This window comes from Lampris incognitus, chromosome 6 (genome assembly GCF_029633865.1).
Source record: "Lampris incognitus isolate fLamInc1 chromosome 6, fLamInc1.hap2, whole genome shotgun sequence".
NCBI lineage: Eukaryota > Metazoa > Chordata > Actinopteri > Lampriformes > Lampridae > Lampris > Lampris incognitus.
Window position 1 is genome coordinate 24144743 of NC_079216.1, and position 24286 is coordinate 24169028.

Sequence of the window (24286 nt, forward strand, 5' to 3'; positions counted from 1 at the left end):
GATCACTCCTTATGTGACTATTTCTCTCAGTTAAACCTTGGTAAAGCGTTTGGAGGAATGTACCCTGTACCAGTCTTTTGTCATAGCTGAATTCAGTATCAATTTGTTGTCAGGCTAACAGAACACGCTGTTTGAGACCCATTATCCTATACAAAATTGCTGTGGTGTTTCTTTAGCCTGCTGTTTAGTATTACTCAACTCGTGAAAGAGTTCTCTGCTACTTTTATTTCTGATGTGAGACCTGAGAAACCACTTTAAATCATCTACTGTGAGGTCATCTTTATTGGTTAGCATTTCTCTGAAGTTACCTGGTTTGGTTACCTTTATCATGGTTCTGATAATCTCAGACTCACTGAACCCCTCCTTAAGACCCTGATCTAATTGTTTGCACATACTGTTGTAAGGAATTTCGAACCCAGAATCAGATAGTTGACCACCATGGATCTTAAATTCCCTACGAGGTAACAAACTTGCGATGTCAATCAGCCCTACTACCTGATCAGAAGCACGTGAAGATGTGCTGACTCTCACACCCTTCATAGAGTCTCTGACTGGAACAATAGACTTAGCTGGGATGACTGCTTCTAGAATTGACTGTGCCTCGTCAACCTCTCCGCTGTTGATCTGTGTCTTGATAGACGTGGGTGAGAATAAGTCATCCTGGTCATCAGCATCTTCACCTTCCAACGTGGGGGGATCAGTAGGGGTCAACAGTTCCTCGACCATATCAAGAAGAAATGCCAGGCAAGACATGCCTCCATCTTCCATGTTCTTGAGCTTCTCACTCCTTATGAAGTCGACAATCACATCATACAGTTTGGGTTCCGTCAATTTGGATGGATGTACAGTTGCTTCTTTTCCCACATTACTGATTTCATGTGCCATGGTCTGCAGTTGACTGCAACTCAACTCTGGTAGTTTCTTCTGCAGTTTCCAGATCAGCAGCTGAGGACGAGACATTGTGACTGGGATCCCTGAAGCCGTAGCTCCCTGGATGACACTTTGGAGGGCAGTCTTCCCTGAAGCTCTGGAAACAGGTCACAGTTGCAGTTCTGGTGCCCTCAAACAGCTGGTCGTATCCCAGACGAACCCCCAAATGTTACTGGCCTCAGGTGTAGGGGTGCCTGAACCAGTAGCTGAAGTTGCTGCACAGTCCTGAAATGGCTGTGAAGCAGTAAGGAACAGACACGGGTTAAGTATGTTATCAACTCAAGCGCCATATTTATTCTGCCCCTGACATAACCAACACGGCTTGAGTTGGGTGTTTCCCTATGGTACCTGGTATTACAGTGACACCTGCTTTCACCAGAAGATAACAACATTTAAATGAATTGACGTATGGAAAGAAGACTTTTTATAAAGGAGCTGGCGATTTACATGTTTTAGATTTTAAAAAAAAGATAATAAGGGGGGTGTCAGTTTTTATTTAACTTTCAATAGAGGATATTTTCCCACCCTCTGCATGTGCAAGAGATGAGGTGGGGAGTAAAGTCAGGAGCATCCGAGGTGGGTTCAAACTCTTCTACCATGGTGCAGATGGGAGGAGAAATGGGGTGGGGGTAATTCTGAAGGAAGAGTGTGTGAACCTGGAAATTGAAGGTGTATTGATGAAAGTTATCAGCACATATTGGTTGTGAGATAGAAGAGAGAGAATAATTCTGGAGTGAGTTGGACGAAGTGGTGGAAAGTGTACCCAAGGAGGAGTGAGTGATGACTGGAGCGGACTTCAACCCTTAATGTTCAGTCACGTGACTGACGCGGAGCCCTGGCGGGAAAAACAAAGTTCCAGCATGGCGGCCAACATTGGAAACTCGATAGAGCAGCAGCACAGACCTGTCAATTTTCCAGCTGTTCCAAGCAACGACTATTTGGAAGAAAAACAAAGATATATTAACAAACTACAAGTTTGGGGCACTTACGATCCATGTCCAGCACCCGCCGTAGTATTTCAGTCTCTAAAAACAGCGAAGTCCCTGCCAGAGCTCCAATTTGGCGATGTTTACATATATCTTGTGGAGAATCCCTCTCCTTACACTGCAGCCAGGATGAATGCTTACAAAAGTACAGACAGTTATATGTATTTTCGTTCTGGATGGGTCAATAATGCTGCCGTTTGGGACGTGTTTTGCCTGCCAAGTGGGCGTTCGAATATGAATGTGACGTCACATGAAAACTATGGATGGGCATGTTGGTGAAAGGAACAGAGGTGATGAGGAGGTGATGGGTAGGTAAAACAAAAACAAGAAAAAAACTTCTGTTTTTTTCTTGTTTTTCTTTTCTTTTCTTTTTTTTCCTGTGAGCGATGTCTGCAAGTACTAGAAGCTGCTTTGAACCGGAGTCACATTTCTCGTGTGCACAGGCACAAGTGACCAATAAAGTTGATTCTGATTAAGTCCATTCAACAAGCTACTAAAATAGCTTATACACACTGAAAAGCTGGAAAATGTCCAGTCGCGGATTCCCAGATTGACCCTCACAAATGTTGATGGTTTAAATGTTGAAGTTCTTCTGAACATTTAGATGTTCAGGAGAATTTCAGTATTTTTTCATGTGAACAGCTTTCATAACACACCTTTTGTCACCCCTTGTCAAATGTAATCCAAGTTCCTGATTCATCAGGTAGGTAGATGTCTCAAAGCTGGCACCAGGTTAGCGTTTTTGTTGATTTATTTGGTTGTCTCTTCTTATAGGGGAGAATGGATGAATGGATGAACGAATGCATGAATGAATGCATGAATGAATGAATGAATGAATGAATGAATGAATGAATGAATGAATGAATGAATGAATGAATGAATGAATGAATGAATGAATGAATGAATGAATGAATGAATGAATAATAAAAAGACTGCTATGATGGTGCTGGCCAAACAGATGATCTCACTCCCCTGAGGAGGACAGGGAGCAGGAATAAGACATTTAGGAGTGAAATGGTTGAACAGAAAAAAAATATAAAGATGTCTAAACACTGGGCTACTTTGTCCTTATTTCTCCTCAACTGACTGGACAAGAAAAGGGTGAGTTTAAACAAACAATGGAGAGGGCTACGACAGGGCGGCAGCATGGCGTGGTACCATCAGAACACAGGAACTACAGTGAGCCTAAATGGGGACGGGGCGGGGGTGCACTGCTGGAGTTCACCCCCATGTAGGCAATGGCCAGGCTGAGGTTAGAGCAAATTAACTAAGCAAAGAGTGGACTTAAGACTATGGGTACTGGTAGCATGGATGTGTGCGTGTGTGTTCTGGCTGGAGAGGGTTGGGACTTGGTAATAGGACAACTGGGTAAAAACCATACGACTGTGGATGAGATGGAGTGAGAGGAAAGGGTGGGATGAAGTTCCATCCAGCCATCCATTATCTGAACCGCTTATCCTGCTCTCAGGGATGCTGGAGCCTATTCCAGCAGTCATTGGGCGGCAGGCGGAAAGACACCCTGGACAGGCCACCACAGGACCGACCGACCAAAACACACACACACACACACACACACACACACACACACACACACACACACACACACACACACACACACACACACACACACACACACACACACACACACACACACACACACCTACGGACAATTTAGCATGACCAAATCACCTGACCTACATGTCTTTGGACTGTGGGAGGAAACCGGAGCCCCCGGAGTAAACCCACACTGACATGTGGGGAACGTGCAAACTCCACACAGAGGACGACCCGGGATGACCCACCAAGGTTGGACTACCCCAGGGCTCAAACCCAGGACCTTCTTGCTGTGAGGCGACCGTGCTAACCACTGTGCCACCGTGCCGCCTGCGATGAAGTTAAGGTGTACAAATAACTAAATCTTAGACTGAATTTAAAATGAAAACATACTAAAGATAAAGATAAAACCTAAAGTAAATTAAAGTTAAAAAAATATTAAACTGTTGCTCGGAAGGTGGGGACTTAGAAAAGATGAGTTATAACAAGGCAAAGCACAGGTTGAGTGGACTGTATTGTAGGCAGGTTTGGCTTGGGCTGTGTTCAGAGAACCAACACAAGAGGCCCTAGATTTGTGAAAATGATTAGAGTGACAAAAACTCTGTTGACCCTTACAGCCCTAAATGTTATCAGTTGTATTTTGTCCCAGTTATCAATTCCGATCCGTTCTGAAGGCAATCTTTTCGATGTCCACTGCCTCAGTGCGTAAGTCAAAGTGATGCAAGGGAACGTTTCTGACTTGGGCAAGTCAAGACAGTTGTGATCCCTTACCATCCTTTAAGCTGTCTATCTAACTACTCTATGAATTAATAAAATGAAAGTATTGTTATCTACTATAAATAAATACATATCTACTATTTATCACATCTCCATAGGGACTGATTCAGTATGTAGTGAAGGCTTCTTTCTGGTTTTTAGTGTTTACACTACAACTAAAAACAAACTCAGGGAGGTTTAGGCCTGCACGATATGGACAAAAACAATCAACTTGCAAATATTTTGCTATATATTGCGATTAAAATGTAAACTGGATTATGACCCACATTGAAGTTAACATTTCATATTGCTGTTTAGCAAAGCTAAAAGCTCATATTGGCCTAATCAGACACTGAAAAAATTGAGTAATTTTCCTTACTTTCTCCATGGGACCTTTTCATCATAAAGTCCTCGTGTGAATCTCTATGGAGATGATTAAGATGCTGATATAAATTATTTGTGTTACCATGTGATGTTGCAACTATTGTTTTGTCTTTTGCATAGTACCTGCAGTTCAGTCAAATAGTTAAATCAAATATGTAAACTGATGTTCTACCCTCTACCATATTTAAGATTAGACAGATAAATTTCATAAAATATCTATATGTGCATGAGATGTAATCTAATATTAAGATCTATGCTACCACTAGAAAGTATGTTGTTATAAACATAAACCAAACTTTAATTTTTCTCCTTAATATTTCCCGTTTTTGGGCTAGACGCCATTTTTTTATTTGCTACTACAGATGGCCAAAGTACACGTCACATCTAAAGATGTAATTTTGCGTACAAACGTCATATGTAAAGATGTAGTTTTGTGCATCGGCGGGCTGTTTTGACCTACAAAAAGCTAAGAAATGTCTATGATTTCCAAATTATTGTTCACGTATGAGATGCTGACTTAACCCAGCCACTGAGGATGCACAAGCCAGTGCATTCTTAGTGCTGGTCCCAAGCCTGGATAAATGGGGAGGGTTATATCATGGAGGGCATCTGGCGTAAAACCTTTACCAAATCAAATATGCAGATCATAAATCAGATTTCCAGACCGGATTGGTCAAGGCCCGGGTTACCAATGACCGCCACCAGTACTGTTGGCCAGCAGGGTGTCGGTGAAGGGAAGTCAGGCCAGGCGTATCGGAGGTGGGTTCAAACTCTCCTATCATGGGGCGAATAGGAGGAGAAATGGGGTAGGGGTATTTCTGAAAGAAGAGTATGTTGGGAGTGTGTTGGGGGCGAAGAGAGTGTCAGACAGAGTGATGAGTATGAAGCTGGAAATCAAAGGTGTGTTGATGAATGTTATCAGCACATATGTCCTGCAAGTTGGGTGTGAGAAGGAAGGGAAAGAAGAATTCTGGAGTGAGTTGGATGATGTGGTGGACAGTGTACCCAAGATGGAGAGAGTGGTGATTGGGATGGACATCAATGGGCATGTTGGTGAAGTGAACAGAGGTGATGAGGAGGTGATAGGTAGGTATGATGTCGAGGAGAGGAATGTGGAAGGACAGATGGTGGTGGATTTTGCGAAAGTGATGGAGATGGCTGTGGTGAATACATATTTCAAGAAAAGGGGGGAACACACGGTGATGTATAAGAGTGGAGGAAAGCACACAGGTGGACTATTATCTTATTTCAGACGCGCAATCTGAAGGGATTGAAGACTGCAAGGTGGTGACAGGGGAGAACGCAGCTAGGCAGCATCGGATGGTGGTCTGTATAATGACTTTGGAGATCAAGAAGGGGAAGAGAATGAAGGCAGAGCCAAGGATCACATGGTGGAAGTTGAAGGAGGTAGACTGATGTGTGGAGTTCAGGCAGGAGTTAAGACAGGCACTGGGTGGTAGTGAAGAGTTGCCAGATGGCAGGGTAACTACTTCAGAAATAGTGAAGGAGACAGCTAGGAAGGTACTTGGTGTGTCATCTGGACAGAGGCCAGTGAATGAAGAAAATGAGAGAGAAGGTTGGATGACGTGGGGATAGTGAAGCTCCGAGTGATGCTAACCGTATGGCTTATGGTGCTAGCATCTCAGCAGCAACGGTGAAGTTGCCCGAGTTTTGGCAGCACAGTCCCCGGACATGGTTTCAGCACACTGAAGCCCAGTTCGAGCTGGGAGGAATAACGCGGGACGTTACAAGGTATTTCAGTGTGGTGGCGGCGTTGGATGCCCAGACGACAGCCAGAGCTATGGGGCTACTGGAAGCCCCCCCCCCCCCCGGCTGTGGGAAAATACGGCACACTCAAGGCCTTCCTTTTGCAGCTCTTCGAGCTGTCGGAGATGGAGAAGGCGGAGCGCCTGTTGTCACTCAACGGACTCGGCGATAGCAAACCTTCTGAGCTGCTGAATAAGATGTTGGCCGTTTTTGGCTCGGCGGACCCCTCCTTCATTTTCACCCATATTTTTCTACGGCAGCTCCCAGCGCCTGTGCGCACAGCGCTAGCCAGCTCCCCCCCTCTCCTCCACCAAAGACTACCACGCTCTGGGCGCGGAAGCGGACAGGATTTTCCTTGCCAACCGACAGCAGTTCGTTCATGCGATGCTCCCCACCCAGACCTCGCCCCCGCCTCTGGAGGACGCAGCGGGCACCGCGGCTGCGGGCACACGCCATGCCATGCAGCTGTTGCGCCCCCCCCCCCCGCAACACGGTAAATACGTCGCCCTCAAACATCTTCTGCTCCGGAGGTACAACCTATGTGCCGCAGAGAGGGCAGATAGGATCCTTTCCCTATCCGGGTTGGGCGACGGGACGACTGTGGATCATATGGACAATATGCTGTCGCTGCTAGGCTCGGACGAAGGTGGGTTCCTTTTCCCGCACGTTTTCCTGCGCCAGCCGAGGTTTGGCTGAGGAGGCCGATCGGGTCCTGCTGGCTACCAGACGGTTATCTGTTCAGAGTGTGGCATCGGAGCCTCTGCAGGCGGCGTCGGAGGACGCGGACCCGGCAGTGGTGGCTGGAGTGACTGCCCGGAGACGGCGTGGGAGCGGCCTCTGTTTCTTCCACCAGCGGTTCGGCGGCAAGGCTAGGCGCTGCGTCCCCCCGTGCACGTTTGAGGCGCCGGGAAACTCCAGGGCCAGCGCTCAGTAGCAGCTGTGGGCGCTGGTGGACGTAGTGAGCTGCTCTTCATTAAGGACTTGTAAGGGATTGAAAATAGCCTCAATGAAAAGTGTATCTTAAAAACTATACCCCCCCCTATTTTTTAGATTTAGATCTAACTTAGATACGTGATTGCAATGCAGTAAGGGTGTTTCTCCACGAAGCCAGTAGAGGGCTCTGTAGCGCTTCTGTGGATCCCTGGAGTCAAGCTACTCCCAGCTTCCTAACCAGCTCAGAATAAACTGGTTCGAGCTGGAGTGAACATGGACTCATGCGTTTCTCTTCTATGATCCACAGTTTATCTACCCAGTTCACCTCACCGGTCCACAGTACCCACTGTCTGTGGATCCGTGCTACCGCCCAGATTCCCCTAGGTCTAGGCCGGTAACAATTGGGGGCTCGTCCGGGATTCAGCGCCACCTAGAGGAGGACGTGGTTACTGCAACGACAGGATCCGGTGCCCAGAAGCTTCAGGGAAGGCTGCAATTTGCGTCATCCAGAGAGCGACGGCCACAAGTGTCAAGTCAAGATGTCGACTGTACCTCCTCGGCGGACGCTGATCGTTCAGATACAGAAGAAACTCTCAGGTTTGAGTGACAATCAGCTGCAGGGTGTGGCAAATGCAATTGATTCTGGCACAGAGACTGCGGTTGAAGAGCTTAGTGACTCAGAGCTCTACCTGATTGTTGACTACGTCAGGGGCAAGAAGCTTAAAGAAATGGAAGACGAGGGTATGAGTCAACTCCTCGCCCTCACTGACCTGATTGATGAGATGCTGCTTGCCCAAGTCACAGACTCTGCTGGAGTGGGCAAAGCCATACCTCCCATGACTGGGGGTGAATCGCCTTCACATCCCACCTCAACGGACAAAGACATTGCCACCCACTCAACTAGTACAGATGGAGACATTCACACTCACACCGCTACTATGGACAGAGACATTAACACCGACCCCTTCACGGAGCGCAGGGCAGGCCCGTAACCAGAAACATATTTTTTTGGGGGGGGGCAACACTGCCGAAAGCTATAAATAAAATTCCCACACTGTATACTATAGCCTAATACCCAATCGTACGGTAAATGTCAACGTATTAATGGCCCATAGATAATCATCAATGCATTAATAAATAAAAGTGTGTCTTACCTTATAAAAGCAGGTCCAATCATCTTTTTTGTCTGCAAAATATGTCCAGTACCTCTTCCGGCGTCACCACAATGTCTCTGTGCTCCGAGAGCAATGTCAGTCCATTAAGCCGTCTTTCCGTCATTGTACTGCGCATTTTGTCCTTGATCCTTCCCAGACGGGAAAAAACTTCTCTCTACATGGGCACTGGTGACAGGAAGCGTGGTCAAAACGCGGAGAAGCTTGAAGATGCTTGGAAACAACTCACTGTTACAGGCATTTAATGCCTCAATGGCATTTTGTGGATCATAAGTTGCATCTTTCCATTTATCCCGCCAGGTGTCAATTTCTGACTTTACAACTTCCAGATGTGGTGACACTTCATCAGGATACAGGTTGGAGAGCGCTTGAGCTGAGCTGTCGTTCAGCATGCTGACCTTAGATGGCAGTAAGGAGCAGAGGTTGGAGATCACATTTCTGTGTTTGCTGAAGCGTTCCTTCATCTGTGATGAATAAAAGTCAAGCATGACTATGAAAAGCTTTTGCCGGTAGTGATTTTCACAGGCCTTCAATGGATCCTCATTGCAGTCCATGCCTCTTCGTGGTCGAAATTCAACCCCATACTTGGCTGCTTGGGAAGAGGTCTTTTGGAAAATCTGCCTGAACTCCATCTCAGAGTTAGCCCTCATCTCATCTACCTGCTTAATAACAGCATCAGCAGCTGAAACGCAACTCCCCAAGTCACAATTTTCCTTCTGAAGGAAAGTGGACAGGTGGTAGGTTTTTGCAAGCATCTTCTCACTCACATTCATGGACAGCATGAATTCTGCATTGTCAATTGAATTAAAGAGCTGAGTGGCTTTGACAGATGTGTCTCCTGTGAAGGTTTCACTGATTTTCTGCAGGCTGGATCGCACAGGGTCTAAAAGCTCGTTGTATGTAAATATTGCGTCGTGGCGTTCGACCCATCTCGTTTCACACAACTTCGTCAGTCGCGTTTCTTGCAGTCGGGTAAAAGACGTTCCGTCTCGTGTCGCAGACTGGCAGACCGCAAAGCCGAATCATGGAAAAAAGTGCAGATTTCCGAGACAATTCCAAAGCAATTTCGCACCATTTGTACAGTGCAGCACTTGTTTAGGACCAAATTCAAACTGTGGCTGGCACAGTGCACATAAACTGCTTGCTTGTGCTTCTCTTTGATTTTAGCTTGGGCACCATTTAAACGGCCACTCATGGCAGATGCGCCGTCGTATCCCTGGCCACGTAAAAACTGTAAATCAACGCCTGCATTTGTCAACTGACTTTCGATTGAATTGGCGATTGCCTCCCCGGTTAACTTCTCGATATCAACAAAGGACAAAAAAATCCTCTCTGATGCTATATTGGCTGTCATGCTGGTTCACGTATCTGACACAGACAGAAAGCTGCTCCCGCCCTGAAACATCTTTCATTTCATCTGCCAACACAGCGAAACACTGCGCGGAGTTTACTTTCTGCACCAGTTTGTTTGTTATCACATCTCCAATTATGCTGATTATTTCATCTTGTACATCAGGACTGCAGTAGCTAGCGTTTGCTGCACATTTACTCAAGTGTTGTAACAGTACTGTGTCGCCAGATGTAGCCCTAAACCTGAGTAAAGCCCTGACATTTCCGTCATTGTGAGTTGGCTCATTCAATGTCACTGGTCCTGAATCAATATCACCTCTCAGGGCGAGTTCTTGGCGACCGCAAATAAATCAACGTTGCAATGATGCTTTTGAGTTTTTCTCTGTTTTCTTGGACTCGCTTTTTTCTCTCAGAATCTAGCCTCGGTGAAATTGCATCAATTTTATTGTTGAGAACCATTTGGAAATTGTCCGCTTTCAAACATGCATCCTTGTGATATGCCTTTTGTGCATGGTCTTTGAACGTCTCTAAAGCATGTTTCCAGTCTGAGAAGTGGACATTAATTAGTTTGCCAGCTTTTCTGTGCCCTCCCTTGCCCACATGCTCGACTGCAAACGCAACACAGTGCTTACAAAAACAACCGTCGGACCTTGTTGAGTATACTAGCCAGCTACACTGGTCAATCCAATGACGTTGGAAACGTAGTTTACCTCCTAGTTTTGTAGGGAATGTTTGTCCGATATTGGCCGTCCAGTCCAGTGAGTATATTTCTCTTCTCTGTTCGTCGGATATTTTCCCACCAATATAATCCACAGAGTCGTGTGAAAACGTTTCCGAGGTAGAGGACGGCGGGTCTGCTAACTCTGGCTCCGTTTCCGAGGAGGGCAGTGGGTCTGCTAACACTTGCTCCGGAAAATCGGTAACGTTAGTGACCAGATCATCTGTAATGTTCTTTTTTTTCTTTTTGAGTCGGGACACGTTGAAACCAAAAATCACTGATTTTACGAATATTAACTTTACTGCTCTTGCCTGATTTACAGGTAGCTTTCAGCGGCTCCATTGCTTTTGAAAAGCAAACTATAGATCGACCATTTAGCTAGCATAACCAGTGGCAGGTTGCTTAGCTGACTCGTCAGACCCCTGAGCCAATCAAAAGCGTGTGATTTTATTTGTTTTACGAAACAGACCAATAAGATACATCATGTTTGGAAACAAATTAACTGACAGGTTTAACGCCTGTCAGTCACGATAGATGCAGCGTATGAGTAGGCTAGAGGGGCGGTGACAAATAATCAAAACGATAACTAAATAATTATTGGTGCCATTTCAGACGGGCCGTGGGGTTTCGGGGGGGGGGTTCAGACACGAAAACCACCTACCTGGCTACGTGCCTGGCGCAGGGCCAGCTCCACGCCATCGGGAGAGCCTCCCACTCCAGATTCCAGCCGCCAAGCTGGCGGGGGGACTCCCCTGCGTTTACCCTCTGCTGTCACGGGTCAGGTGGTAAGATTGTCTGATGTAGCAACCCTGTTACCTCGCAGAGAGTTCAAGTTACATGGTGGTCAATTGTCTGATACTGGTTCTGAGATTCCATATGGTAGTCTGAACAAACAGATTGATGAGGGGTTGCGAGACGGGTTTAGTGAGTCAGAGATCATCAGAACTGTACTTAAGATCACTAAACCTGGTGTGTTTAGAGAAATGTTAAGCAACAAGTTTGATCTTACAGTAGAAGGGTTAAAGAGGTTTCTCCGTTCTCACACCAGAGACAAAAATGTTACTGAGCTTTATCAAGAGTTGAGCAATGCTAGACAGCATGACAAAGAGACCCCACAACAGTTTTTGTATAGAGTCATGGGTTTAAAGCAGGGGGTTCTATTTGAGTCGCAACAACCTGCTGCAGGATTTAGCTATGATGCAAAGCTAGTACAGGGAACATTCCTCCATACACTCTACCAAGGGTTCAATGAGAAGAACAGTCATGTCAGATGTGATTTAAAGCCTTTCCTCTCAAACATGCAGGTTAGTGATGACTTCCTTTTAGAGCAGATTACCAAAGCAACCAGTGAGGAGGAAGAGAGACTCAAACGTCAAGGTATACCAGCCAAAACCAGACCAGTGACTGCTAGTGCAGCTCAACACGATACTGAACAGACTAAACCTACGGCAGTTAACTCTGAATTACAGGCCCACCGTGCAGCTATTTCCGAGCTGACGGCACAAGTGTCTGCTTTGACTCAGCACATGGCTCAGATGGTGAAACCTGCTGAGAATGTGAGTCCTGGAGGCCCGACCCAAATGATGACTCGTTCCCAGCCACCAGTCACTGAATCCAAGGGTAGGTGCAATGACTGTGTCCAAAATGGCAACGTGAACTGTCCTCATTGCTTCATCTGCGGCCAGGCAGGACATCGGGCCATCGGCTGCCTGCAAAGGAAGACGTCGGGAAACGGGGGGGGGGGGTCGTTGGAAAAGGGCAGCCGACGACCTTCAGCAGCGAGAGGCCCTCACCAGTAAAGGTCAAAACCACCGCACCAAACCCACCAGGTCAACAAACCTCACGAAAACATGTAGCTCAGCTAGTAGGAGAGCGATGTATGGTCTCCTGTTATGTCAATGACATCCCTCTCCAAATGCTACTGGACACCGGAGCTCAGGTGACCATCGTGGGAAGAACATGGATTGAGAAAGAGTTACCCCATGTCAGAATCCAACCATTCACATCCCTGCCTTTTGATCTCGAAGTATCAGCCACAAATGGTACAGAAGTTCCCTTGGATGGCTGGGCAGAAATTGACCTTCAGCTAGGTAGCATGAAGCATGGGTATGTGACAATCCGAGTGCCAGTAGTGATCAGTCAGAATTGTAACAATGCCCTACTAGGTAGCAATGTGATCGCAGAGATTATCAGAGAGAACACAGAGCAGGGCAATAGAGTAGATGTTATAGCTATTCTTAAGGAAGCTTTGAGTGTTACTGAGAGTACAGTAGAGGCCATCATCTCCATTCTCCAGATAACAACCCATGAGAAAGCCCCACCCCAGTGTAGCGTGAGAGTTGGGAAGAAGGGTGTTGCTATTCCTACAGGACAAATCAGAGAAGTGAGATGCAGAGTGAGGGGGTGGCCAGGTGGGAGGACAATGTTGTTTCAGCCGAGTTTAGACAGTAACTGCCCCGAGGGTTTAGAGCTGTTTCCCTCTCTCGTAGATGTGCCTAGTGGATCATCAAAATGCACCAAAGTCCCGATCCAGAACTCCACTAGACATGATATTTATTTAGCACAGAGAACAGCATTAGGGACCCTCGAGGAATTCATTGACGTAAAACCCGTCAGGTGTCCCACTTTGAGTCCTGAGCCCACTGCCCAAACCTGCTCTGCCCAAGTGAACTCAGATGAAGTCAACAACACAAGGAAAAGGGATGACACACACTCAAACACACAGACTACAGAGGAAAAATGGCACCCACCAGTTGACTTGTCACACCTTGGAGAAAATGAACAGCAGATAGTCCGTGACATGCTCTTCCATGAGTCCAATGTGTTTGCCAAGAATTATGCAGATATAGGTTGCATTCCAAACCTGCAACTGAAAATCCATCTGAAAGATGAAACACCAGTTCAAAAGTCCTACAATGGCATCCCAAAGCCACTGTACAAGGAAGTTAAGGACTATGTGCAGAACCTGCTTGATCATGGATGGATCAGGAAGTCAACTTCACCGTACTCGTCTCCTGTGGTCTGCGTGAGAAAAAAAGACAAGAGCTTACGTCTGTGCGTGGACTTCCGTGGGCTCAACAGCAAAACCGTTCCTGATCGTCACCCACTCCCAAGGATTCAAGATCTACTGGATAACCTCGGAGGCAACTCATCGTTTTCCATACTCGACCAAGGCAGTGCCTACCATCAGGGCTTCGTTGAGGAGGGTTCCAGGCACCTGACAGCCTTTAGCACGCCTTGGGGGCTGTATGAGTGGCTCCGCCTTCCTTTTGGCCTCACCAATGCTCCGGCAGCATTTCAGCGATGTATGGAACAAGTACTGGATGGTCTGAGGGACGAGTGCTGTTCTCCATACCTGGATGATGTACTCTGTTTCTCCAAAACATTTCAGGAGCATGTGCAGGATCTAAGAAGAGTACTGTGCCAGCTACGAGAGCATGGTGTTAAGTTACGCGCAAAGAAATGTGAATTTTTCAAGCGCCAAGTGAGATATGTTGGGCGTCTGGTGTCGAGTGAAGGTGTTCAGGTAGACCCAAAAGACCTAGAAGCAGTGCTTCAGCTGAAGGAGAGAGAGCCGAAGAACATCGGAGAAGTCCGTGCTCTGCTGGGATTCCTGGGATACTATCGACCCTTCATCCAGGATTTCTCCAGAATAGCACGCCCTCTGTTCAAACTTCAAGAGAACCCTACAGAGTCCAGTGAGCGAACTGCGCAATCTAGGTTCGCCCAGGCTACACTGAAGGGCACCAAGGATGGCCAGTTGTCATCTAAGACACCCGTCCAATGGACCCCTGAGCACAGTGCCGTGGTGTCTCGCCTGGTTGACATGTTGACCAATCCTCCCATCCTGGCTTACCCAGATTTCAATTTACCGTTCGTCTTACACATCGACGCATCCAATGAAGGCCTGGGAGCTGTGCTGTATCAGGAACATGGAAACAAGCTCCGGGTTATTACATATGGATCAAGGTCACTCTCGCCTGCTGAAAAGAACTATCACCTCCATTCTAGCAAGCTTGAGTTCCTCGCCTTAAAGTGGGCAATCTGTGATAAGTTTAGGGATTACTTGTACTACGCCCCCACATTTACTGTCTATACAGATAATAATCCCCTTACTTATGTCTTAACCACAGCTAAGTTGAATGCAGTCGGGCACCGCTGGGTGGGTGAGTTAGCTGACTTCCATTTCACGCTCAAGTACAGGCAAGGCAGGGTGAACATCGATGCAGATACTCTGTCCCGGTATCCATTAAAACTCCAAGACCACATAAGGGAGTACACAGAGATCATGCCCCCTGATATCATCTCTGCCATCTGGCAGGGGGACCATGCCAAAAGAGAGGAAGATGTGCCATGGGTGGCAGCGTCGCAACTGCGTTCTAGTGATGACTCCCTGCCGACGAGCACGCCCATGTGCACTCCAGAGGATATCAGAGCAGCCCAGAAAAACGACGCTGCCATCTGGGAAGTGATATCCTTGAAAAGGAGGGGATGGAATCCGAATGAGCAAGACAAAAGACAAATGGGACCAGAAACAAGAAGACTAGTACATGAATGGAACAAACTCAAACTGGACAAAGGAATTCTGTACAGACAGACAGGACAACATAAACAACTGGTCCTTCCCAATACACTCAAGTCAACAGTCCTGAAACATCTGCACAACGACATGGGGCATATCGGGGCTGACAAGGTCACCCACCTGGCAAGGCAGCGGTTTTATTGGCCATTCATGCAGCGAGAGATTGAAGATTACGTCATCCGCCGGTGTTCCTGTATCAAGCAGAAGCGGCCCACCATTCCAGAGAAAGCACCAATGGGCTCCATTACAACGAACGGTCCATTCGACCTCATCTGTGTGGACTACCTCCACCTTGAACCAAGTCGAGGAGGCTACGAGTACATTTTAGTCCTCGTAGACCACTTCACGCGGTTTGCACAAGCCTATCCGACAAAGGACAAGTCGGGAAAGACGGCGGCGGAGAAGATTTTCTATGACTTCATCCCACGTTTTGGTTTCCCTCAAAAGCTGCACCATGATCAACGCAGGGAGTTTGAGAACAAGCTCTTCTATCGACTCCAACAGCTGGCGGGGATCGCCCAATCTCGAACCACTCCCTACCACCCGCAGGGGAACCCTGTTGAGCGCCTGAACAGGACACTTCTCCAGATGCTCCGCACTCTACAGGAGGAAAAGAAAGCTCAGTGGAAAGATCATTTGCCAAACATCATCCATGCCTACAATTGCACCCGGCATGAAGCAACAGGTTACTCACCCTTCTATCTCCTGTTTGGAAGAGCTCCAAGGTTGCCTATTGATCTGCTCTTCGACCATGACCGGGAGCAGGAGATACAGACGCGAGAGAAGAACGCAGAGACATGGGCTTCTAGGATGCAGGAAGCATACAAGATCGCCTCGGAAAACAGCAAAAAGAGCTCAATGAAAGGAAAACATCACTACGATCGAGGTGTTAAAGGAGTTGTGCTTCAACCTGGGGATCATGTGCTTGTCAGAAACCTGTCAGAGAGAGGTGGCCCAGGCTAACTTCGTGCATATTGGGAGGATAAGGTTCACCGTGTGGTTGAAAGGCTTGAAGACGGACCTGTGTACAGAGTACAAACAGGGAACGGCACCCTCCGTACGCTTCACCGTAATCTCATCCTACCAGTGAATGACTTGCCACTTGAACATGAACAGGACTGTCATGGAAAGTCAACGAGAAAACAAAGACCAAGACAGCTACAGGCAAGCTACAGGGAGGCAGCAGACTCTAGTGAATCTGAGGATGAGGAAGAATTCTCATACAACCTCCGGCACTTGCCTGTGTACCGAAGGGAGACCATGACAGGTCCACCCCGTCAGGCTGAGTCTCACAGGGAGCTCAGAGCGGTAGCACCAGCGTATCGGCCATGGCGTCAAGAGGCTGAAGTTGATGAGAGGTCGCTAGACGAACCTCCAGAGCCATTACGAGTACCAACACCTGTGGTTGACATGCCTCCATCGATGGATGTTCAGGAGCAACCGGAGGACAATGATACCGGCGACCAAGGAACAGATGAGGAGCCTGGGATGATCATGGAGTCTGTTTCAGAGTCAGCGGGTGACGAGGAGCCAAGTCTGAGAAGGTCTGCCCGAGAAGTCAGACCCAAAGATATCCTCGTGTACGACCAGCTAGGGCAGCCCACTTACCAACCGTGGAGACTTGGAGCAAATGTCATACTGTCCTGTTTGCCATACTCCATTCCGACCTACCCAGTTATCCCTGAAATCTGTTACTATCCTACGCAAGCAGTGTGGACATGCTAGAGACATGAGGGACACTGACTAAAGACGTTAGTTTTGTTCTAGATGTCAGGAGACATCTCTAAAAGCAGGGGAGAGTGTAAGGGATTGAAAATAGCCTCAATGAAAAGTTTATCTTAAAAACTATACCCCCCCCTATTTTTTAGATTTAGATCTAACTTAGATACGTGATTGCAATGCAGTAAGGGTGTTTCTCCACCAAGCCAGTAGAGGGCGCTGTAGCGCTTCTGTGGATCCCCGGAGTCAAGCTACTCCCAGCTTCCTAACCAGCTCAGAATAAACTGGTTCGAGCTGGAGTGAACATGGACTCATGCGTTTCTCTTCTATGATCCACAGTTTATCTACCCAGCTCACCTCACCGGTCCACAGTACCCACTGTCTGTGGATCCTTGTACCGCCCAGATTCCCCTAGGTCTAGGCCGGTAACAGACTCAATGTCAGTAAGACGGGCTCTGGTGGACTCCGGCTCGCAAAAGAGCCCACTCCCTCCAGCTAGCACAGACATGTCAGCCGAAGGCAGTGGCCCACAGTTGAGTGCAGCTAACGGTTCGTCCATTGCGACGTTTGGCACAAGGTTGGTTACTGTTTGTTTCCACGGGCGCCATTTCGAGCGGGACTTTGTAGTCGCCTCCATTACTGTTCCTATTATCGGCGCGGATTTTCTGTGTGCTAATGGTCTGCTTGTTGATGTTGCAAACCGCCGTTTAATTGATGCTGTGTCTTTCGCCACTTTTCCGTGCGAGACGGGGGGGGGCGGGCCGTTAACACGCGCTAACTTTTTAGCATTAGGTGATGTTTTTTTTAACGTTTGCTGGCGGATTTTCCATCGGTGACTACACCTGCCTTTTCCACCGCGGTTACTAAACACGGGGTAGAACATTTCATTCCCACTGTGGGACCGCCAGTTTTTGCACGCGCGCGGCGCCTCAACGCAGTAAAATTGGCTACAGCTAAGGAGGAGTTCGTCATCATGGAGCGTCTGGGTATAGTGAGGCGTTCCAACAGCCCGTGGGTCTCACCGCTTCACATTATGCCCAAGGCGGATGGGGCGTAACGTCACCGCCAATGACCGCTATCCCATTCCACACATACAGGACTTTTCCATACGCCTGGCAGGTGGCACTATTTTCTCTAAGGTGGACCTGGTGCGCGGCTATCATCAGGTTCCCGTGCGCGCAGAGGACGTGCCCAAGACCGCAGTGATCACCCCATTCGGGCTTTTTGAGTTCATGCGCATGCCTTTTGGCTTGAGGGGGGCAGCGCAAACCTTTCAGAGGCTGATGGACTCGGTGTTGCGTGACCTTGCTTTCGTGTTCGTTTATCTCGACGACATATTAGTGGCCAGTCCGTCAGCTGAAGAGCACATGGCGCACCTGAAACAGGTTTTCCGTCATCTGGACGAACACGGCCTGATAGTCAACCCGGCCAAGTGTCAGTTTGGACTGCCGGTGATTGACTTCTTGGGTCACCGCATTTCGCGACAAGACGCGGTCCCGTTGCCTTCTAAGGTGCAAGCGGTCGCGGAATTTCCCCGCCCAGTCGTTGTTAAGTCATTGCAGGAATTCTTTGGCATGGTGAATTTTTATAACCGTTTCCTCCCTCGCGCTGCCCACCTCCTTCAGCCACTTTACGAAGCCCTGCGGCTTAAGAAGGCTAACGACCCTGTCGACTGGACTCCCGAACGGGTCCAGGCCTTTGACGGAGCTAAGTGCGCCCTGGCTAACGCTGCCCTCCTCGCTCATACCACACCCACGGCGTGCATAGCTTTAACAACCGACGCGTCTGACATAGCCGTGGGGGCTGTGGTTGAACAGCGTGTGGCGAATGCGTGGCAGCCACTCGCATTTTTTAGCCGCAAACTGCGAGATAGCGAGCGCAAGTACAGCGTTTTTGACCGGGAGTTGCTGGCACTGCACCTTGCAACCCGTCATTTCCGTTTCCTGCTGGAGGGTCGTACCTTGACAACAGGACGCCAGGAGAGGGGGATAGAAAACCCAAGCCGCCAAGCCGCACTGTATTAGATACGCAGCCTAGCCGTAGCTACGATGCCCAAAAGTTGCTGTGTGGTGGACTGTACTGTTAACAAGAAAAACAACCCAATATTCGTTTTTTTGTATTGCCTAAAAGGCAGGAGGGAGAAAAACGATTGAAATGGCTCCAGGCGATCAGAAGGAAAGGCAAGGATGGACAACTTTGGGATCCTGACAGCAAACATGTTTACGTCTGCGGTCTGCTCTTCATCACTGGTAATGTTAGCTAGCTTAACTAGCTAAGTTACGTCTATTCTACATTTTATAATCACCAAAATGTCAAGTTAGAATGCCAATAGATCAGTGGGCCCAGATGGGAAAACGAATTTAGTCAGTGTAATAGGCTAGCTACATTGAACGAGATGTAGCCGAGTTAGCTAGGCTACAACCCATATAATGTTAGCTACACTGTAGTCTCCCTCGCCAGACTCCTTTCAGCTACACTGTAGCAGCTAGATGTGAAACTCAGTTGCGGGGTAGGTTGAGTCATCTCCCTCTTCCCCTCCCTTTGCCTTCCCTCCTCCACTCATATTTTCTAAGACCCGCTCTGGCCCCTCCCTCACCTCCTCCCCTTCCCCTCTCTCTCCCTCCCTGGAACAGTTTGGTCTGGCGCAGGTTGAGCCGGTGGCTATATGGAATTCCAGTTAGCTAAACCTGTCTGAATGGGATCACATTCTTAAAACCCATATGTATTTTTATCCATTAAAAATCATAAAATGGTCCCTCCCCCCTGAATATTTGGTCACATGCTCAATTTTGTTTATCTTTCCTAGAAACAAGGGGTAACTACCCCGGTCTCCCTTACCCAGTTAAAATGCAAACATTGTTATCACATTATCATTGTCATCCTTACTGAGTAGTATATCATGCATCATTGTATACAGTCATGTGTAATCCAGTAAAAAGTAATAATTCAACAAAATGCAAACATTTGTTGAAAATGTAGCCTAGTTCCTATGTCTTTTCCCCATGGCTGCTCTAGGTCATGATGTGTGATTTAATGTTTGCCTTTTATCATTTCAGGGTGTAATGCATGAGTGGGGTAATTAAGCCATTCCCCTGTTCGATTGAAAGGACACTGGCCACCGATACTGCGAATTTTTCGCAAATATCGGTTCTTGTCCGCAGCCGCCAACGTAGCGAGATAGTTAGCCATTTAAACCGTGTTCAGACTTGCCGGTTTCTATCCCCCTCTAGCTCCCCCCGCTCTAACGTTCGAACGCGGAAGTGCAGTGGTCTATTCACGGCTTATGTGAATCATAAACCACTGATTTTTGCCATGTCCAAGGTGACTGAGCCGTGGTCTGCACGTCAGCAGCGCCACCTGGCGGCCATCTCTGAGTTCACAACGGACATTCAGCATGTGGCCGGGAAGTCCAACCCTGTTGCTGATTGTCTGTCGCGTGTGCTTGTGTGTCCTGTGCACCTCGGTGTGGATTTCTCCGCTATGGCTGCCGACCAGCGCAGTGACCCGGACGTCCTTGCCCTTAGGTCAATGCGTACAGGCCTCAAGCTAGAGGACGCTGTGATGCAGGAAGGCAGTCCTGCCCTCCTCTGCGATGTCCCCGCCCCGTTGTTCCAGTGGCCTGGCGCTGTCGTGTTTTCGAATCGATTCACTCCCTCTCGCACCCTGGAGTTCGGGCATCGGTGAAGTTGGTCGGTTCCAAGTTCGTCTGGCCTGGCCTCCGCAAGGACGTCAAGAGGTGGGCGGCTGCATGTGTGGCGTGCCAGCGCGCTAAGGTCCACCAGCACACTAAGTCTCCCCTCGAACCGTTTCTCATCCCGGCCAGACGTTTCGACCACGTGCATGTGGACCTGGTGGGCCCTCTACCTTCTTCACAGGGTTTTACGCACCTGCTCACAATGGTAGATCGGACCACCAGGTGGGCCAGAGGCTGTCCTTCTGTCCTCCACAACATACTCGGACGTTGCACGCGCTTTTCTTTCCTCCTGGGTCGCCCGTTGCGGCACTCCGTCAGATATCACCTCAGACAGGGGCCCCCAGTTCGTGTCAGAGCTCTGGTCGGCACTTGCGCGATCCTTGGGTGTGCAGGTACACCTCACTACCGCGTACCACCCTCAGGCTAACGGCTTGTGTGAACGTTTTCAGCGGTCGCTCAAGGCAGCGCTGCGCTCTCGGGTGGTAACTGGGTGGACCGTTTACCTTGGGTTATGCTCGGGTTGCGTTCGGTTCCTAAGGAGGACCTCGACGCTTCGCCCGCTGAGCTGGTGCTCGGTCAGCCGCTCCGCGTCCCTGGGTAATTTTTGCCTGGGAGTTCCGCTCCTCGACCCCGTCCGGCCGTTTATCCTTTTTTGGCCGACAGCACTCGGGTTCCAGGCCCCGTTCACCACTGTTTTTCGCGGTCGTTCGTGCCTGCGGAGCTCATGTCGGCTCGTTTTGTTTTTGTACGGCATGATGCTCACCGCTCGCCCCTCCAACCCCCATACGATGGCCCATTTCGGGTTCTTGAGACGGGTCCTAAGGGTTTTGTGCTGGATATGGGTGGGCGTAGGGAGCGTGTCACGCTTTATAGGCTTAAACCGGCGCTCAGGGTGGCAGGCGAAGTTGTGTTTCTGGCCCAGGTTCCCCGTCGGGGTCGCCCTCCTTCCAGGACCCCGGCAGTGTCTTCACAGGTTCAGCATTCTGCTTCTCAGCCGGCTTTGGACTGTGTTTCACCTACTGTTTCGGCTGAGGGACGGCGCAGCCGTTATGGCAGGCTGCTTAAGTCTCCAGTGAGACACGGATTTTCTTTCCAGGAGTCCCTTCTGGGTGTTCGGGGGATGCTGTGTGGCGGACACTAGGGGCTATGCTTCTCACCCAGCAGGGCTGGGGGCGTGGTTTACGCTAGGGGCGTGGTTTACGTTCCCGGGCTCTCTGGTGCAGGGTTGTTCCTGTTTCAGTTTGGTTTTGGAGTTGAGGAATAAAGTTCAAATTCGCCTTCGTCTCCTGTGTTTTTCCTCATCCTGCCACAATACTATATACATTCTACAATGTCTGGACAATATTTGAGACAAAGGGAGCGGGCAAAAACTGGAGAAAATTGGACGTGAAAGTAATTTATAATCAGAATCAGTTTTTATTGCTGAGTATTTACGGAGTAAATTTCTGGAACACACAGACCAGGACCATCCTATACGGAAATCTGTGAAATTGTAGAATCAGTTGTTTGGCAACTAAACTGTGTGTGTGCATGTGCGTGAGAGAGAGAGACAGAGACAGAGAGAGAGGGAGAGGGAGAGGGAGAGGGAGAGGGGGAGAGAGAGAGAGAACGTATATATGTTTTTGTTGTGTACTATAGCCTTTACCAGGCTGGACTGATGTGTAAAGAGCAAGGCTGAAGTTCAGTTACACTCAGGGCCTTGAGCTCTGAATAGACACTCACACACCACTGACCAAATCTCCCGTTGGCTTTTCCTTCCCCGGGATACAAATAGATTACGATTTTGCAGCAAATCAAATTGTTCCACTTTTTCAGACTGGAGGATGTATAAATTCATCTCTTCCAGTAAAGTTTCACAATAGGAGCATCATGGGATTAAATTACAAAATACAGAAAAACCTTACAAAGTGATATACACTACCGTTCAAAAGTTTGGGATCACCCAAACAATTTCGTGTTTTCCATGAAAAGTCACACTTATTCACCACCATATGTTGTGAAATGAATAGAAAATAGAGTCAAGACATTGACAAGGTTAGAAATAATGATTTGTATTTGAAATAAGATTTTTTTTACATCAAACTTTGCTTTCGTCAAAGAATCCTCCATTTGCAGCAATTACAGCATTGCAGACCTTTGGCATTCTAGCTGTTAATTTGTTGAGGTAATCTGGAGAAATTGCACCCCACGCTTCCAGAAGCAGCTCCCACAAGTTGGATTGGTTGGATGGGCACTTCTTTGAGCAGATTGAGTTTCTGGAGCATCACATTTGTGGGGTCAATTAAACGCTCAAAATGGCCAGAAAAAGAGAACTTTCATCTGAAACTCGACAGTCTATTCTTGTTCTTAGAAATGAAGGCTATTCCATGCGAGAAATTGCTAAGAAATTGAAGATTTCCTACACCGGTGTGTACTACTCCCTTCAGAGGACAGCACAAACAGGCTCTAACAGGTACTATTTAATGAAGATGCCAGTTGGGGACCTGTGAGGCATCTGTTTCTCAAACTAGAGACTCTAATGTACTTATCTTCTTGCTCAGTTGTGCAACGCGGCCTCCCACTTCTTTTTCTACTCTGGTTAGAGCCTGTTTGTGCTGTCCTCTGAAGGGAGTAGTACACACCGGTGTAGGAAATCTTCAGTTTCTTAGCAATTTCTCGCATGGAATAGCCTTCATTTCTAAGAACAAGAATAGACTGTCGAGTTTCAGATGAAAGTTCTCTTTTTCTGGCCATTTTGAGCGTTTAATTGACCCCACAAATGTGATGCTCCAGAAACTCAATCTGCTCAAAGAAGTGCCCATCCAACCAATCCAACTTGTGGGAGCTGCTTCTGGAAGCGTGGGGTGCAATTTCTCCAGATTACCTCAACAAATTAACAGCTAGAATGCCAAAGGTCTGCAATGCTGTAATTGCTGCAAATGGAGGATTCTTTGACGAAAGCAAAGTTTGATGTAAAAAAAATCTTATTTCAAATACAAATCATTATTTCTAACCTTGTCAATGTCTTGACTCTATTTTCTATTCATTTCACAACATATGGTGGTGAATAAGTGTGACTTTTCATGGAAAACACAAAATTGTTTGGGTGATCCCAAACTTTTGAACGGTAGTGTACAAATTTCACTCAAAAATATTTCTCAGAAACCTCCTTAATAGGAAGTGTCACATTATATTCGAATATCGAATTTAATTTCGAATTTGCATAAAAACACGAGATTCGAACGTAAATGGGGAAATTCGAATTAAATAAATAAATAAATACATTGATTGTACTTTAAAATTATTAATTAATCAATGTCAAAAATGCCGAAAGTAGGCTACGGCAAGAATTCCAGCTCTAATTACCCATAAGTCCATTACACATAAGTCCATGGAGCGGAAACGTAGGCCTAGGCTGCAGCCAGAAACGAGAAAATGGAGGAATATGGTGCTGCCGACAACGAGCCCGATGATCAGCATACCAGAAAGATCGTCACTCCAGAGAATCTTAGGAGTGCGATTTGGAAAAACTTTGGTTTTTGGACTGTAAATGGAAAGACTGAAAACAAGGACAAGGTAATATGCAAACTATGTGAGCGTGAACTAGCATACCATAGTTCCACGACCAACCTATAGCATATCAGCTCCTTCACGCCTCAGGGCGCCTACGCTTCCGATGGCCTTACGGTCGCTCCATCCCACTTCTGACACCAATGTAGCGAATTCGGGGGGACAACGCAACCACAGGAACTGCCGCGGCCG

General features: G+C 47.8%; 1 protein-coding gene across 1 annotated transcript in view; it reads right to left on the bottom strand.

Moving 5' to 3' along the window:
- Positions 1–24286, bottom strand: part of fa2h (fatty acid 2-hydroxylase) — a 105525-nt gene that overhangs the window by 15662 nt on the left and 65577 nt on the right. The window contains 1 exon segment of the mRNA XM_056282622.1: positions 18766–18811. Within this exon segment, the coding sequence (XP_056138597.1) occupies positions 18766–18811 (46 nt within the window).